This window comes from Euprymna scolopes, chromosome 2, assembly GCF_053919585.1.
Source record: "Euprymna scolopes isolate OS-2025 chromosome 2, ASM5391958v1, whole genome shotgun sequence".
NCBI classification, from domain to species: domain Eukaryota; kingdom Metazoa; phylum Mollusca; class Cephalopoda; order Sepiida; family Sepiolidae; genus Euprymna; species Euprymna scolopes.
The window spans coordinates 37,989,206-38,008,167 of record NC_136483.1 but is presented as its reverse complement, the minus strand read 5'-3'; the positions used below and the strand labels follow the sequence as shown (position 1 = coordinate 38,008,167).

At 31.4% G+C, this 18,962-nt stretch overlaps 1 protein-coding gene across 1 annotated transcript; it reads right to left on the bottom strand.

Moving 5' to 3' along the window:
- Positions 1–2,906: 2,906 nt before the first annotated feature.
- On the bottom strand, positions 2,907–11,944 carry LOC145291158 (uncharacterized). Its single transcript, XM_080136688.1, has one exon. The coding sequence runs from the start codon at positions 11,265–11,267 to the stop codon at positions 10,251–10,253; it is 1,017 nt and encodes a 338-aa protein (XP_079992814.1). The 5' UTR covers positions 11,268–11,944; the 3' UTR covers positions 2,907–10,250.
- Between the last annotated feature and the right edge of the window lie 7,018 nt (positions 11,945–18,962).

The following is an 18,962-nucleotide window of genomic DNA, read 5'->3' as shown; positions in this document are numbered from 1 at the left end:
TTTTAACGGTAAATGTTACCTTACCAAAACAAAACGAAGTAAAAAAAAAAAACAAAAAAAAAAAAAAACGGAAAATTCATCGGCTCTAGCTGAAGGGAAAAAAAAACATAACGAATGAAGGTTTTTGTTCATATTTTTTTAGACAGGGTATTTATTTAGAAAAGGAAAAAAAAACATCACGAATGAAGGTTTTTGGGTATTATTATACAAACACCGTGACAGCGTTAGGGTTAGGGTTAGGGTTAGGGTTTAGGGTTAGGGTTAGGTTTAGGGTTAGGGTTAGGGGTTAGGGGTAGGGGTAATTCGCTGTCACGGTGTTTGTATAGTTTTACCGGTTTTTGTCCATATTTTTAGACAGGGTATTTAGAAAAGGAAAAAAAAAAACATCACGAATGAAGGTTTTTGTTCATATTTTTAGACAGGGTATTTTTCTGTTACGTGCGTTAAGAACAGATTAAAATTTCTTATTGCTGTGTCTGTTTTCATACCATACGCTTCCCTATACATGGCCTCGTCCACATGTGACCATTTCATGTTACCTACCGATCCAGACACATGCTTAACCTTTCTTTTAATACGGGACCAGTAGCCCTCTATACTGTTCGTACAGACACCTGTGCCGTGTTGGTAACCGAGTGATGTAAGCCTGCTATAACTCCTCCATTCATCTGTGAATATGGTAGACCCCGGTTCCACATTTTCTAAAATAGCCGCTTCTAGGGTGACGGCCGTCCGGTCGGGTATTTGACGCAAAAAAACGAGTTTCGCTGTTCTGTCATAAAACCCTATTACCCATTCTTGCCTACTAACTCTGCCAACGTTATTTTTTACTTCAACTATGTGTCCCGTTCCGCCCAACTTTTTTTTATCTTTTAATAACTTGCTCGTGCATATATCTCTGCAATACTCAAACCATTGAATGGCGACACCCGTAGAAACCCCACTGAAATTTGCGGAAGTAGTCACAGGTGTCTGTGAAACAAAATCGAACATAATTTGCAGTATAGTGTGAATATGGAGCTTTGACTTCTCGAAAAAGGTGCCATTCCGCACCGACATCCTTGTACCACACATATTGCATCTCCAACAAACTGTGTCTAGTTTAAACGCTGGATATGGCCTGATACACATTGAATGTCCCCAATCACATATTTTCTGGGTTGACACGAGCTGTTTACTTTGGGCATACTGTAATCCTTTCTCCTGGGTAAAATTAAGGAGAATTTCCATTCTTGGAGAAGTAGCCATTTTTTACAAGCGATACGGTAGAGAGAAGAGCAGTGTTGCCAACTGATATTTCCAAAATGGCCGACCAGGACTGAGATATGACACGTGACCGGATGTAAAGGAAGAAATATCTCATGTATTTAATTTAAGCCGTCGTTTCGTATCTTACAACATATACAACAAATAAATGTTAAATAATAATGAAATCTTACCAAAACAAAACGAAGTAAAAAAAAAAAAAAAAAAAAAAAAAATATCTGACAATTCATCGGCTCTGGCTGAAATAATTTATTAAGGAAACAACGGCTCGAGCTTGTACTAATTAATAGCAACTTACACTAATTATTAGCAAAAGAAAAACACAATTCTCCTTTCATTAGGCGATTACATGTAAACAACTGGAAAATGGAAAAAAATAAAACGATCACACATTTGGGATTAGATCACATTTTAAGGACATGTAACCAGTTTTGTTTGTTTTAAATCTTGCCCATATGAATGTCTATCGTGAAATGTGTTAAAAGAAAAAAACAAAAAAAAAAACACGCCCGTTCCTGATAATAACCCTAAGTCTGGGTGATAATACAAAAAATAATTATTTAAAAATTTTAACAAAATGCATAAAAGTGAATGCAATAATCAATTTATTGAAAAGTAATTTCTTTTATTGTGTTCAGTTATATTTGTGACCCCCCCCCCCAAATAGTTTAGAATGCAGATTAGGGACAAAAAATGCATATCTTAAAAACTGAATGAAAGGAGAATTGTGTTTTTCTTTTGCTAATAATTAGTGTAAGTTGCTATTAGTAAAAAAAAGCCAAAAAAAAAGCCAAATTGAAAATTAAAGAAAAATTGACTATATTGAAGTTTTTAACTCCTATATTGGCTGTATTTTTTTACTATATTAGTTTTGTAGTATTTTTATTGACAAAGATGTTACCTACGAAATTGAAATTGAAAAATATGCTCCCCCTCCTAGCATATTTTCGGTTTTAATTTAACAGGGAATGGTTTTTAATATCATTACAATAAATTATACAGTTTAGATATGTTAAATATTATACAAGAAATCATTGAAGAATATTTAGTATTATTTTAATATTAAATAATTTAAGGAAAAGTTGGTAAATTTGTAAATGAGAACTTTAGAGGCCCCCCCAACGAATAGATCTACTTTTTTAAACAATTACGTTTGTATATCTTAGAAAAACCTGTGTATTTTCGAATTTAGAGTGAGAGATCAGTCTCAGATATAAACATAAAGTGATCACCCATTTTAACATGATAGCATTTTAAGGGCATATAACCAGAATTTCATCTGCGAAAGGAGATATACAAGATTATTAACTTAAATTATTTAAATATAACATTTTCACATGTTATTTTTCTTTAACATCCTCCAGTACGATTTAAAAATATATAGACTTATGTTTCACAGTGTGAATTTATAAATAAATATATTTTTTAATTCCCTTAAAAATATATCAAAAAGGCTACGGTTTCAATTTCATAAAGAAGGACTTTGCATTAAGAAAATAAAACAGAGGAAAAACACAAACATTTGAGAGTCAACATCTTCAATATAGCTGAAAAATGTGTTCAAAATACTTTTCATTAATTACTATCACAGATTGGATATAACGACAAACACAAAAATCATGAGAGAATGAAGAAGTGAGTTGGGCTTTTACATAAATAAGGTTGAACTCATTCAGTTTATTTTTAGAAAATATAAAAAACATCAAAACAAGAATAAAACGAATATTGAATTAAAACACAGCTATGAACATAAATGTTTGTGATAGTTCATGTGAATAGACTGTCAGAGCAGAGGTAAATGTGGTAGAAAGGTAACAGAAATATAACTTGTCCAAAAAGTTCAGTTTTTCTGATTTGTTTATATATACATGAAAGATGCAGAATCGCAAGTCTGTAGAATTGAATGTATTTACAATAATTAATGGAACATTTTCAAATGGAGTAAAATGACATTGTATAAAAGGCACATATGAACATATATATTATTTATAACAATGCAAAAGAACTTATTTAAATTTGGTCAATGGTAGCAAATAGAAACACAATTCTTCCTGAAAATAAAAAGTAATAAGTTGAAAATTCATGGCAAATAGTGGAGAACTTCTTCTAAATACTTAATTTCATCATTATTTATGGTTTCTTCTTGACTATAAAGATTATCAATGTTGTGTAGCTGTATCATTTTAGTCAAAATTGTAAAACCAAATGAAATTGCCTGAAAAAGTAAAAGGCACAGAATTTATCTCCCATAGCCAAAATTATATACCCCAATTTAGAAGAATTTTTCTTTCATCGACTAAGGACAGACTAGATAAAGTTAGGTCATCAGAGCAGGTACTACACTTTAATATAAGCATTGATTGACAACGGGGACAGATTACATAAAAAAGATGTTTATAAATGTTTGTTTTTTTACGATTATGACATTAGTAACCATTTGGAGTTAGCATCTATTTAGTATTACACATGAAATATGAAGAAAACACTTACAATGAGTAAACATGTGAGTATAATCGACATATTTCTAAGATGACAGCATAATTGAAAGGTAGTTGGTTATTCTTAGACTCCACATCTACTTATCATTTTTACTAGTGCCATTTTTTTCCATACCATATTTATTGGTACAATTTGTACATAAGTTTCTATTTGTCAATCATATTCTTAAAATAATTATGTCAGTCATCAGAAGACCAAATTTAATCAGGGGATTGGAGGTATCAACTTAAAATATCTCTAAAATATTGATAAATTTAATTTTAGTCATAACTCTAAAACTAGACTTTGTTTCCAAGGACAATCTATGCGTCATTATTAAGGCAAATATGTCTATTGATCCAAGATAGTTAGAAAATCTATAATTATTGACTTTTAATGAAACTTTTGGGACTACTCAGGAAAAAGTATATGAATACTTAAAAAATATTCATTTTAAATACAACTTTAAATAGCTATAGTTATAAGTTTTCAAATTTCTATAAATTACAAAATAAATTGATTCAATTAATTTCAGAACACTACTTTTAAAGAATTTCAAACGAAAAATACAATAATTAATTATTTCAGAGGAAATATACTCAGTGACTTAATTGGCAGAGACAAGGCACCAGCACTAAAAAATGTCCCCAAAATGGTTTCATACTCAACTGTGAACTTTTTGAAAGGGTCCATATAGACATTTAGTAAATAACTGTGAAACCGGATTAAACATTTAGGTGTGATATTCCCTTAGTGCAGAGGGGGACTGTTTTCCTCATGTAAATCCATGAATGGGAGTTGGAGGTCAAAAGTTTTTTTTTTTAATCTACAAGTTTTGATATCCAACCAACTGTTTAAATTACTTTATTATAACTTTTTCTTTAATAATCTATATTTAATAAATATTTATATAAAATTATCAGAAAAAAGCCAAATTTGAAGCCAAAATTGAAAAAAAAGCCAAGCTGGCAACCCTGATAGGCACTTGAATTTACTTTCTCTACTTTTCCCTTTCTTTGACCTTTTTAGGGGCTGTGCCCTGCTGGAAGGTTCCATATAAACATTAACATCTATGTGCTAAAATGGCACTTTTTAACCCATGAGATACTAATGGGCTGATTTAGGCCTTCTTTAATTCCCTAATCTAGTTTTGGAAATATCAGTTGGCAACACTGCTCTTCTCTCTACCGTATCGCTTGTAAAAAATGGCTACTTCTCCAAGAATGGAAATTCTCCTTAATTTTACCCAGGAGAAAGGATTACAGTATGCCCAAAGTAAACAGCTCGTGTCAACCCAGAAAATATGTGATTGTGGACATTCAATGTGTATCAGGCCATATCCAGCGTTTAAACTAGACACAGTTTGTTGGAGATGCACTATGTGTGGTACAAGGATGTCGGTGCGGAATGGCACCTTTTTCGAGAAGTCAAAGCTCCATATTCACACTATACTGCAAATTATGTTCGATTTTGTTTCACAGACACCTGTGACTACTTCCGCAAATTTCAGTGGGGTTTCTACGGGTGTCGCCATTCAATGGTTTGAGTATTGCAGAGATATATGCACAAGCAAGTTATTAAAAGATAAAAAAAAGTTGGGCGGAACGGGACACATAGTTGAAGTAAAAAATAACGTTGGCAGAGTTAGTAGGCAAGAATGGATAATAGGGTTTTATGACAGAACAGCGAAACTCGGTTTTTTGCGTCAAATACCCGACCGGACGGCCGTCACCCTAGAAGCGGCTATTTTAGAAAATGTGGAACCGGGGTCTACCATATTCACAGATGAATGGAGGAGTTATAGCAGGCTTACATCACTCGGTTACCAACACGGCACAGGTGTCTGTACGAACAGTATAGAGGGCTACTGGTCCCGTATTAAAAGAAAGGTTAAGCATGTGTCTGGATCGGTAGGTAACATGAAATGGTCACATGTGGACGAGGCCATGTATAGGGAAGCGTATGGTATGAAAACAGACACAGCAATAAGAAATTTTAATCTGTTCTTAACGCACGTAACAGAAAAATACCCTGTCTAAAAATATGAACAAAAACCTTCATTCGTGATGTTTTTTTTTTCCTTTTCTAAATACCCTGTCTAAAAATATGGACAAAAACCTTCATTCGTGATGTTTTTTTTTCCTTTTCTAAATAAATACCCTGTCTAAAAAAATATGAACAAAAACCTTCATTCGTTATGTTTTTTTTCCCTTCAGCTAGAGCCGATGAATTTTCCGTTTTTTTTTTTTGTTTTTTTTTTTACTTCGTTTTGTTTTGGTAAGGTAACATTTACCGTTAAAAAAAAATGCATATCTTATAAACGACTCATTTGCCGTAAATTTCAGCAGACGACGCCATGCAGGTAAGTTGCAAATTGTTTTTTTTTTCTTTTCTCTAATTTATTTATTTACGTTGTTTCCTTAATAAATTATTTCAGCTAGAGCCGTTGTTTCCTTAATAAATTATTTCAGCTCGAGCCGTTGTTTCCTTAATAAATTATTTCAGTTAGAGCCGATGAATTGTCAGATATTTCTTTTTTTTTTTTTACTTCGTTTTGTTTTGGTAAGGTTTCATTATTATTTAACATTTATTTGTGTGTAAGTTGCTATTAATTAGTATAAGCTCGAGCCGTTGTTTCCTTAATAAATTATTTCAGCTAGAGCCGATGAATTGTCAGATATTTTTTTTTTTTTTTTTTTTTACTTCGTTTTGTTTTGGTAAGGTTTCATTATTATTTAACATTTATTTGTTGTATATGTTGTAAGATACGAAACGACGGCTTAAATTAAATACATGAGATATTTCTTCCTTTACATCCGGTCACGTGTCATATCTCAGTCCTGGTCGGCCATTTTGGATCCTCTCGTCTAGAAACCCACTCAATAATTGTCACATAACATTTGCTATATATTTTCGGACATCGTAATACTGAATTCCAAATGAAAACAATAGATGATCTACGTATTCCTCGTATTTTTAATATGATTATATAAAAAAAATTACGAAAATCGATAAGGTAGAAAATTATTTAACTAGATATATTTTTTGTGTTTTTATTCAATCTAACATATTTATTCAGCTCGAAAAACATACAGTGTTTACCGATGTATTCGAAAATTCAAGATGGCGTCTCACACCCTCTTTAACACCGTAAGTATGGAAAAAGGTGTTATAAATAAAAAACTATACAAAATACTATTAAAAACCCGCCGATTATATGTCAACCTATGTCACGGTAACATATATTGAGCGAGTTTTTAACAGTATTTGATCCGGTTTTTTATTTATAACATCTTTTCCCACACTTACCGTGTTAAAGAGAGAATAAGACGCCATCTTTAATGTTCCAATACATCGGTAAACACTGTATGGTTTTCGAGCTGAATAAACATGTTACATTGAATAAAAACACGAAAAATATATCCAGTTTGGTAGAAAAGTAACTTATCTTGCCTTTGATAACATTTATTTGTTTTTTGACAACTTTTTCGAATCTATGTGTACAGTAATACAAACCCGAAAATAGAATTTGAAGAAAACGATCGTAAAGAGAAGACACAATAGTTCAAAACGGAGTTAATTTTCCGTTTCGATTTAAACAAGATGGCCGCAATTTTTCACTGGCTTACAGTTATTTTTTTTAATAATTTGGTAATATTCAGGTAATTTGGACTGTATAATTTGGAAGCTACCATTGTAATTTATTAGAATTGACAAAAAAAAAAAAAGAAAATAAGAAACCATTTTTTTTTCTTATCTGAAAACTCCACTTATCGACTACAAACTTTCGTCCTAATAGTGTAGAAGCGCCGCTTCTACACTATTAGGACGAAATTAATTTATGTCAAATAGTTTTATATATCACAAATTGAAGAGAAAAGGTCAATAAATAATATATTCAAATTTAAAACAAAAAAAAAATCCCTTTTTTAGAAATTTACCAGTAAAGTCCGAAGTTTAAAACCTTTAAAAAAAAAAAAAAAAAACACACTGTTTTTTCTTTTTTTTTAATAGAACCTTGGTCCTTGCTCCTTTAATTGAAAAAACATTAGGGCTTGAATTACATTTTTCGAGGAGTTATAAGCTTGGAAAGATGGGGTGGAATTATTCACTATTTTCACGAAATTTCTGACACTGCTATAGAAGCGCTGATAACTTTTTCGTAACACTGCGTAATAGTCATACAAAACGAAAATAATATTTCAGTACTTATGCAGTATGCACTATCGTGCTGAAATAACATCATTTTGAAAGCCATTCTTAACATGGGAGATAAGGCGTTTTGTAACTATTCTTGGCTTCCACCTAATAAATAAAAAAAATTAAGGTGCTAATGCAGAGTGATCCGGCGCCGCGCTATTTTCGAAATCGTATTTCCACGTTTACTTAAAGTTTTGTTTTTTATTCAATTGTAAGGTTAAAGTACAGAATATGTACAAAACAGTAAACACCCTCCCTCCCCATGTTAAGACTGGCTTTTTTAATAATTACGCTATTATTTCAGCATGGATCACTCTCTGCAGGAGTACCAAAATTAAAAAAAAAAACTTTAAAAATAGCGCGGTAACAAAAGTGTATAAGCACCAATATTTCAAATTCCCCTTTTATTGCGAAAAAAAGAAAGAAAAAAATTAAGATATTTTCGATATCAGAATTTTTGACATCCCTAACACGAAACTGCGAATAAAATATAAAAAAAACTCGTAATTTCTCTTTTAAAAGTGGGTTATTTATTTTCTTTATGGATTATACTTCCAAAATAAACTATTAAAGTTGTTTTAAAAGTAATAGCAATATTTTTTTTTTTTAAAACAGTAATGAATTTTACGAACTCAATATTTTTCAATTTTTAAACTAATCTATCAAAATTTTTCTATTGATTCTATTTTTACGATATTTTCAGGGTCAATGTAAAATTTTATGCTCTTTCCAATAAACCGAATATAATATTTTAGACAAACGTTTTTTTTTTAAATTCACGCCCGCCCATTTTCAAGTGTCTATTAAAAAGTAAATAATTAATTTACTCAACAAAGTGTTATATATCACAAATTGAAGAAAAAAGGTCAATAAATAATATATTCAAATTTAAAAAAAAAAAGTAGTGTTTTTTTTAGAAATTTACCTGTAAAGTTCGAAGTTTAAAACCTTTTTTTTTAACCACGTTGTTCGTTTTTTCTTTTGTTTTTGTTTTTTAATGAAACCTTGGTCCTTGCTCCTTTAATTGAAAAAAAAAATTAGGGCTTGAATGACATTTTTCGAGTAGTTATAAGCTTGGAAAGACAGGGGGTCGAATAATTCACGCCTCCCATTTTGAATAGTCTATTAAAAAGTAAATAATTTACTCACTAAAGTGTTATATATCACAAATTGAAGAGAAAAGGTCAATAAATAACATATTCAAATTTAAATTTAAAAAAAAAAGTAGTGTTTTTTTTTTTTAGAAATTTACCTATAAAGTCCGAAGTTTAAAACCTTTTTTTTTTTTAAAAAGACACGTTGTTTGTTCTTTTTTAATGAAACCTTGGTCCTTGCTCCTTTAATTGAAACAAAATTAGGGCTTGAATTACATTTTTCGAGGAGTTATAATCTTGGAAAGATGGGGTGGAATTATTCACTATTTTTCACGAAATTTCTGACACCTATATTTTCGACATTAAAGAATTATTTTTAAACCGAAAAAATGTGTTTGTTTTATTAATTAAAAAAAAATTCATAACAAATCTGAGGAAAAAAAAACAGGTATAAAAGGTGAAAAATAAAATAAAAAATAAATAAAATCTGAAAAAGATATCATTAATTGTTTGTTAATATAAAATAAAAGGAATACAAAAGTTAACATGTTTTATATATTAATGTATTTATATATTAAATTTAAAAAAAAAAAGTAGGTTATATACATCAGCACCCACCCCCCATCGCTGCCTCATATTTGCTTGTTAAACTCCGATAATAACAAAATTACAGCTAAAAGGCGACCACATAAAATAAAACTCCCAATTCCCAAAACGGAAATCGAAAAAAGAGCCTGCTGAATTATTTAATATCAATTAAATAATAGATATATCTATTTAAAATGTTGCATGGTTTGCATTATTTTGATTTCTTTTAATTATTTCTTGTTTTTCTAGTTTTATTTTAATCACTAAAAAAAACACTGTCTGAAAACAAAATAAATAAAAACGTTACTATATATATATATATATATATATATATATATATATATATATATGTGTGTGTGTTTTCCCGGTTTCAAGAATACTAGTTTCATTTTGTGTGGTTGCCTTTTGATTTTTCTAACTCGATAACAAAATCCCCTGAACCAATATAAGTAACCAAACCAGGGGGGGGGGGCTGATCTATATAAGTAATAGCAAATAAAAAATAGTTTATGAAAACTGATGTTTTTATTTATTTTTTTTTTTTAAAGATTTTAAATGCAATTAAATTTCATGAAATGATCTGCTGACATTTTAATTAGTAACGGTCGGATAGCGCAAATATTATCACAACGGCTTGAAAGATTGTGAGATTATTTTTCGATTTAGATCAGCTAAGATGGCGTAGCATTTCATGGCCTTTTCAAACGACATCGACGAATACATATCTCTTTCACCGCCATTGTCTTTTTGATTGTTATTATTATAATTATTATACGAACTATTGTTGCTAGAGTTATTCAAGTCGTTACTGCCACGATATTTTGTGTTAATTCCCGTCGAGCGATTGCTGTGACTGCTGGACGATTTATATTTACCGAGTGTAATGTCTTTGCTATGTGAACCTGAAATGTTATGGCTGCTCGAAGTATAGCTAGAATTGTTCGCAAGATGATGTTTAGTGACGTTACAATTGGAAAGGTTTGTCGTGCAGCGACTATTTGGTGCCGAACAGATGCTAACTGTGACATTAGTAAGAGGTTTGTCGCCGGCGCGGCCATAGCTCGAGGAAGAAGCAATGGACGAGTTTTTAGTGTCGGTAAATCCATCTTCTTTCTTGATCTGGAGGCCATGATGGTGAGAAGATGAAGACTGGTTGTTGTTTTGATAATGATCGGATAGTTTCCTAGTTTTTGATCTGGTCCTGGTTCCAGTCGTGGCAGAAGTAGTACCAGATCCACGGGGTCGGCCACGTTTCTTCTTCTTAGGTGTATTATTACTATTAGTATCAATACCGTCTGTTTTGGGAACGACCGTCCGATTTCGTTCCCTTTGTCTGACTTTTCTTTTAACATGGCGACTTAGTTCTGTTGTGATCACATAATAATTCGGTCTTTCGCGTGTTAATCGGCGTGGTCTGCGTCGAGGTTCTTCTGGGGTGTTGTCGTCGTCCCCCTTTTTCGTTTCCTCTGGAGCGGATCCATCAAGTTGCCCCATGGCTTCCTCTGCTTCTTCCTTCAGTAGGATCTTGTTTCTCGTCGCAAACTGGTGGCCGCACGTACAGAACTTACAAGCAACAGGTACATTCTCCTCACACTGGGGGCACCGTTTCACGACCGTGCGATCGAACCGTTTGCGAACCATCACCGGGGAGGTGCCTGACTCGCTTTTTAAAATTGTGTTATTCAGCTTGAATTTTTTTTTTACACGTCCGTTTATTTATTTATTTATTTTTTTAAATTAATTTTTTTTTTCAAAAATTTTAATTTATTTTTTTTCATTCCTCAATTTTAAATTTGATTTCAATTTCATTTTTTTTATAAATAAAATTTAAAAAATTAAAAAAACAAAAAAAAAATAGCAAAACAAACTTGCTTTATTTCCGCAGGTTTGTCAAAAAAAAACTTTCAAAATTTAAAATAAATTAAATATAAATATAGATATATAAATAAATACTCCTTCGGTAACTTAATAATAAACACCAACGTCCATTCCAAGAAAGAATTATTTCAAAAATAAATTTAGAGATTTTTAAATAATTTTAAATGTATAAAAAAAAAATTTAACTTTTTTTTTTTTTTTTTTTTTTTTGAAAATTGAAGAGGTTGAAAATTGTCGATATTAGAATAACTTTGGAATGCCGGAAGTTGGAATAACTGAATTATGGGTAAAGAATGGCTGACAAAGTTGCTAAGAAACAGAAAAATTAACCAATCAACACTTCTGACTGATGACAAGTCAATGGTGCAGCATTTGAAATAATAAAAGAAATTAAAAACTGCTGCTACATTACTTCAGGTTTTGTTTGTTTTTACTTACTGACATGGCAGTAGTAGTAAAATTACAAACAAATAACTACTACTACACCTGCGACAGGGAACACGATGCTTTCGCATGTCATCGACGTTCTTCAACCCTACAAACATTGACGTCGGCTACTAGTATACAACTGATAATCGGGCTTTCTGCTAAAATTTGAGTAGTTCTTTTAACAATGCTTCATGTACATTTTTCTTGAAGGCATTCTTCTGGGTAATTTTTGTTCACATTTGTTATTTAATTAAATTATCGACAAGTAATCTTTTACGTTTTATAAACCTAGACTTTGCTTCTAAATTATTTAAAAAATTTTGTGTATAAAAATCGGTAAAAGTTAATTTGCGCCCACGCAATGCGTGGCATCACAATACCTTGAAATACCTGGATTTTTTTTTTATCTATTATATAAAGGCAAAATTAGAGATGAGTAACTAGCGCCCTCCCTAACGATAATCTACGGTTTTTTTTTTTGGTTTTTTTTTGTCCTAGTGCACTTAATGATCCGCGCTATTTTTAAATCGTATTTCCAAGTTTAATTAAAGTTTTATGGTTTTTTTTTTTATTCAATTGTAAGGTTAAAGTATAGAATATGTACAAAACATCCTCCCTCCTCGTGTTAAGAATGGCTTTTAAATAATATCGTTATTATTTCACCATGGATCAATAAGTGCGCTAGTACCGTTTTTTTTTTTGTTTTTTGTTTTTTTAGTTTACGTGTAAATATTTTGAAAAGCTTGAGGAAAAATGAAGAAACACTTATCTAGAATTTATAGTGGGCGATCTCAGTTTGACATATAAATTTAACGTATAATAATTGATCATTTTCAAAGTCATATAATCAGAATTTTGTGTGTGTTAAGGGATAGACGTTTGTGGGATGATTTTATGCTGAAAACCCCTCTTGTAGGCCTATCATTAACCTTAAGTCTGAGTGGCAATAGACCCTGTCCCTCACCTTCGAAAAAACTTTAGGGTTTGTTTTACTGTACACATAGATTCGAAAAAGTTGTCACAAAACAAATATATAACAAATAAATGCTATCAAAGGCAAGATAAGTTACTTTTCTACGCAACTGGATATGTTTTTAGTGTGTATATTTAATGTAACATGTTTATTCAGCTCGAAAAACATACAGTGTTTACCGATGTATTGGAAAACTTAAAATGGCAGCCGACTCTCTCTTTGAGGCGTTAAGTTTGGGAAAATGAGTTATAAATAAAATAAAAAACAGACAAAATACTGTTAGAAACTCGCTCAATATATGTTACCGTGACATAGGCTGACATATATTCGGCGGGTTTTTAACAGTATTTTGACTGTTTTTTTATTTATAATTCCTTTTCCCAAACTTACCGTCTCCGAGAGAGAGTCGGCGGTACTGGTCGCGGTAAGAGTTCCCTGCCGAACACCCTAAAAAAACAATGACTTCTCCCCACGCAGGCGCAAAGGACATGTTTTAGTTGCCATAGTAACAAAACGTAAAACGATCCTTAATTTTTATCGACATTGTTTTACTGTTTATGAATATTGAAATAAAATACATTACTACACATTTATTAATAATATCTCACTTTTAATCACTTTTATCGACTTTTTTTTTACTTTTTAATAGCATTTTCTTTTTAAATGACAACGTTAATGTTTATGAATATTGAAATAAAATACATTACTACAAGATCAAAGTGTAGTATCTGTTCTTCATTGCTGCACTTTATTTTCTTGTTCTCTTTCGGTGGAGGAGAAATCCTTCACGACTGAGACAATTTTTATTTTTGTACCTTTTCTCCACGTTAAAAAACGACCCTGGTGTCTAACTCTGTTCCGTGGGGAGGCATAGTAAATAGGTACAACAATAGTTATCGACCCCGGTTCTTTGGCTGACAAACGACATCTGTCGGCGATTCTTGAAACTAAATTACACGAAAATGCTATTATAAAGTAAAAAAAAAAGTTTAAAAAAGTCGATAAAAGTGATTAAAAGTGAGATATTATTAATAAATGTGTAGTAATGTATTTTATTTCAATATTCATAAACATTAACGTTGTCATTTAAAAAGAAAATGCTATTAAAAAGTAAAAAAAAAAAGTTTAAAAAAGTCGATAAAAGTGATTAAAAGTGAGTCCTTTGCGCCTGCGTGGGGAGAAGTCATTGTTCTTTTAGGGTGTTCGGCAGGGAACTCTTACCGCGACCAGTACCTCGGGCGCCATTTTGAATTTTTCCAATACATCGGTAAACACTGTATGTTTTTCGAGCTGAATAAACATGTTACATTAAATATAAACACTAAAAACATTCAGTTGGGTAGAAAATTAACTTATCTTGCCTTTGATAACATTTATTTGTTCTATATTTGTTTTGTGACAACTTTTTCGAATCTATGTGTACAGTAAAACAAACCCAAAAATCCTTTAAAAGATAAATATTAGTTTTCTGGGACTATTTCAAAGATAATTAGTAAAGTAAAGTCCTAAGATATTGAATTAAATTAAAAAAAAAAAAAACACCTTGTTTTTACAAAACATAAATTAATTAGCCCAAAAACCGAGTGATTCTGGCGTTCGCAAAACGCAACAAACTAAAATTTTGTTACCACGAAAATTACGAAGGCCCAAAATTTCAAGCAGTCGAAAATGACGTCATGTAATTAAAAGGGAGGAACTTCATTTTTTTCCCAGTCGCGCGCATCCGTACATTTTTTTTCTGAACGTTTGTATTAATTTTTGCATTTTTTAATTTAATTATTTTTCTATGTTCCTGTTTTTAAATTAAGTTTTGTTTTAATTATTGTTCAATATTATATAAAAAATATGTTACGCTGAAAGTTTCATATTCTTGCGAGCAAGGAAATTATTAAAATCTTGCATATAAAAATTATGCGAAACCCGTAATTATAAAAAAAAAAGTAGAAATATTTTTTGCAATTATAATTTTTTGGTGTGAAAATATTAAATAAGCAATGCTTAATTCGGTACTCATGCAGAGAGTGATCCGTGCTGAAATAATAACGTTATTATTTAAAAAGCCATTCTTAACATGGGGAGGGATGGTGTTTTGTACATATTCTGTACTTTAACCTTACAATTGAATAAAAAAAAACATATAAAACTTTAATTAAACGTGAAAATACGATTTAAAAAATAGTGCGGATCACTCTCTGCATTAGCACCCTTAATTCAATCGTAATATTGGTAGTTTGAGAAATTCATTTTTCTTCGAGTTATAGAATTCATTAATACGGATTTAGGGTCTTTTTTCGTAATGTTCCTATAAAAATTCTTTTATTTTATTTTTATTGTTACAAATTACGATGCTTTATTTATATAAAAAAAAAAAGCAAAAATAAATTCTTGCATATTTTATTTACTACTGAAAACCATAACTTTAGTAAAGGTATTTTTTGTTTAAACAAAATAATACATTTCCACTAAGATTTAAGTAAACATAATTAGTTCGTTATATTCCGCGATCATTATTTGATAAATACTGAAAATTTCATTAAAATTGGTTAATTTCCTGATTTTTGGTGATTTTTTTAAGTAAAGGAAGGGGTCAAAATGTTTATACATTTTGAGCATCAGCATTCATTTTGCCTGTACCTAGATATTTAACTAAAACATGTTTAAAAATTATCTAGTTGAAAGTGTGTGATCAATTTATATGCGAAACTGATCTCTCACTCTAAATCCTCAAATAATTCTTAACCCTTCTCCAAGTTTTTTAGGGTGTTCACACGTAATCGCCTAAAAAAGTAGAATCTCATTTTTGAGTGGAGGGGGATTTAGCTGAGGGTTCTCATTTACAATAATATTTAAATAAATAACAATATGTGGGGCAGGAGTTCATTTAACTACATAAATTTAACGCAAAATTGTTACCCAGTTCTTGACTACGTAAAGTAGAACAGAACGAATAACCATTTTCTTGTATTTACGAAACAATTACGCATTTTTATTTGTATTCACAACTACTAGAATATTTTAGATTTTGTACTTGCCTTTTTTTTTTCAGCAGAAGGAAAAACAACAGTATCCTTAAAAATAAAAACATGCACTTTATTAACTCCAACACTAAGCGTAAGTCTTGTTTGACAATACAAAAGGAAAAAAAATGAAGGTTGCAACACGATGAAAAACTTCTAAAATAGACGAGTAGTTGTAAAGGAAATGAAAAACTGCTTTGCTAGAGTTCACATTCACTATTTATCTAAATATATTATTAAAATATATAAAATCTTAGAATGTCAATAATGTAATTTTTCATATATAAATTATTATCATGTCTGATGACCTAAAGAAAACAAACACATACTGTTGACTTTTTATTATACAATGAAAGATTTCTTTCCGAATTCAGTTCAGGTGGAGGGGTCAGACTTAGATGGTTGTCTGACTTCCTTTTTACTTTTTTGCTTTCTTTCCCTACTTATAATTGATCCACGGTTAGAAAAAGACACTCACTAACTTTTGCATGACAGGATAGAAGTATATAAATTTACTTTTATATGTAAATAAATACGACGCATTGTTTTTTTAGAGTGGAGGGTTTTATTTTTTTGTTTAATATAGGATAATCACGCATTTCTAGATCAGCAAGTCCTCCATCTGCAACATGAATCATGTTCACGTTTTCTTTTTTTCTTTTTTCTTTTTTTACGTCTAAAATCAACATTACTTCATATCATCTTTTTCTGCGAATAGCCCGTCTCAATTAGAGCTGAAGATCACGTTATATATTTTTGCCTTTGAAGGTGTCTGTTGAGGAAAATAATGTTAAATCTGTACTTTGCCTGTAGTAGATGATATGGATGTTAGGAGTGCCCATGCCAGAAATGAAACATCATTCTGAAGTGACATTTCTGAATTTTTGAGATTGGTTATTCATATTATTTAGATTGGTTATTCATATTATTTAGATTGGTTATTCATATTATTTAGATTGGTTATTCATATTATTTAGATTGGTTATTCATATTATTTAGATTGGTTATTCATATTATTTAGATTGGTTATTCATATTATTTAGATTGGTTATTCATATTATTTGGATTTAGCAGACTACTGTTCTTATCTTGAGTGCAATTTTCACAATGTTTCGGTCGATGTAACCTCCGACCTTCTTCGGGTGTATCTGGTTGAACTCGGGAATGTTTCGGTCATGATGGGAATTTGGATGGAATTTCAAACAGAACCCTTTATTTACTTCACGGGAGTAACATACTCTTGTTCCATAAGCCATGACTTGATAAGTAATTCACAATTGTATTTTTCGGTTGCCCACACCAAGAATTGAATCTTCAATCTTCAGGAGAATATCACTTTTACAATTGATTTTTTCAAGAACCACTGCGCTACGTGTCCTTGCGGGTAGTTCCTTAGTTCAGCAGAAATATTCCCGAGTTTGACAAGATACACCTGAAGAAGGTCAGAGGTTATATTGAACAAAACGTTATGAAAATGATACTCAAGATGAGAATAGTATTCCAATGAATCCAAATAATACAAATCTTTCTGAAGTGTTTGAACAACCATGACCACATCTTAGCCTTTCTATCAGTTTCTCCAGGTTTTGTGTTCTTGTTGTCGAACAGAGATGGAATCAGGGAACTCTGTGAAGAAGGATCAGTTTTATGACTCCTTTCTTTGACTCCTTCTTTAAAGTCAGCTAGTTTAGTTGACTTCCTGATTCTGCTAGTATATATGGTTAGCAGCTTGCCTAACCACTTGACATTCTGTAGACCTGTAAATACACCCAGACCTCAATCTTGTACATGTTCATCTGGTCATCCAATTCCTTCCAGATATAATGCCATCAACAAGTCATCCCCATGCTGAAGTCTTGTCACCAACCTCATCCTTTTTAGCCACAACACCAGTAAATAACTTCAACATGTAGCCGCTTAGGCGAACTTTTGCCATCTCCTAAATAGCTCGTATTAAAATCAAATAAAAACTCAAACATAGATTTTTTACTCTTTCTCCTCACTGTCTTATTCAACCCTACTCAACTCTTTTATCCTTCTTCTAATTGCTTTCTCTTTGTCTGATATGTCTGTATTGTTAGTTTGACTTCAATTAGGCCCTGTCGGTGGGGCATTAGAATACGCCGACTGCCTCCCCTGCAGAGGGTAAATGTCCCTCAATGGGGGTCCTGGATATGACCTTAAACTATATCTAGTGGTGAGGGCCCCAGCTTGTGGGCTTTGGGGAGTGTGGAGCCACCCTTTAATTACCATTGCTCCCAGGTCCACTCTGACCCGGAGTGGTAATACCTGTTAGGGTCCCAACTATGGGTTAAATAGAAACTAACGTGAAAACAACAAATATATTCTATTAAAAAAAAATTTTCTTCAAAATCTTTGGATTCCGCATTAAATAACCCAAAAAGGGTTGATATGCCGTAAAACAAAAACAACCAACGACTTCAATTAAAAGTCACACTGACTCATTGATAAAGCATATGAGAGTGCAACCTTCCTACTTCAGTCAAGCATAGAATATTCATCATGAAAACAAATGAGTGTATGAGTTGTGTTTGAAAGCTATGACAATGCAGTTTTTGTAAAAAAAAACGCTGTTGGATATGAGAGAAGGTAAACAAAATAAATGACTATATTGAAAGATTTCAATAATTTTCCATTATCAATTATTTACCAACGTATGATAATATCATAGCGTTATGTTCTTTAAATTTTCAAGATAAACCTCATCTTCAGAAAGAAGAAAAATAATACATACAACCATTGCATTCAGGTGTGTTTATATCAGGAGCCAGAAGTCATAAGATACCTCTTGCCTTAGGTTCACAGAGAATCATAAATTATTGTTAAAATATGAGCTTTTTATTTATTTTTTTTTTATTACATTTTCACCCCAAACAAGGCACATTGCCACTTTGGTGTAGGGGGCTACTATCAGGGGAAACATCTACTGGGGTACTATGTAGGGATTTGGGCAGCGAGATGTTGGTTCACGTTGCACTTGAACTTATGCATGTCAGTACAGTTGGGGAAGCAGTGACC

Coding starts and splice junctions, on each gene's coding strand:
- LOC145291158 (XM_080136688.1), bottom strand. CDS start 11,267: ATGGTTCGCAAACGGTTCGATCGCACGGTCGTGAAACGGTGCCCCCAG.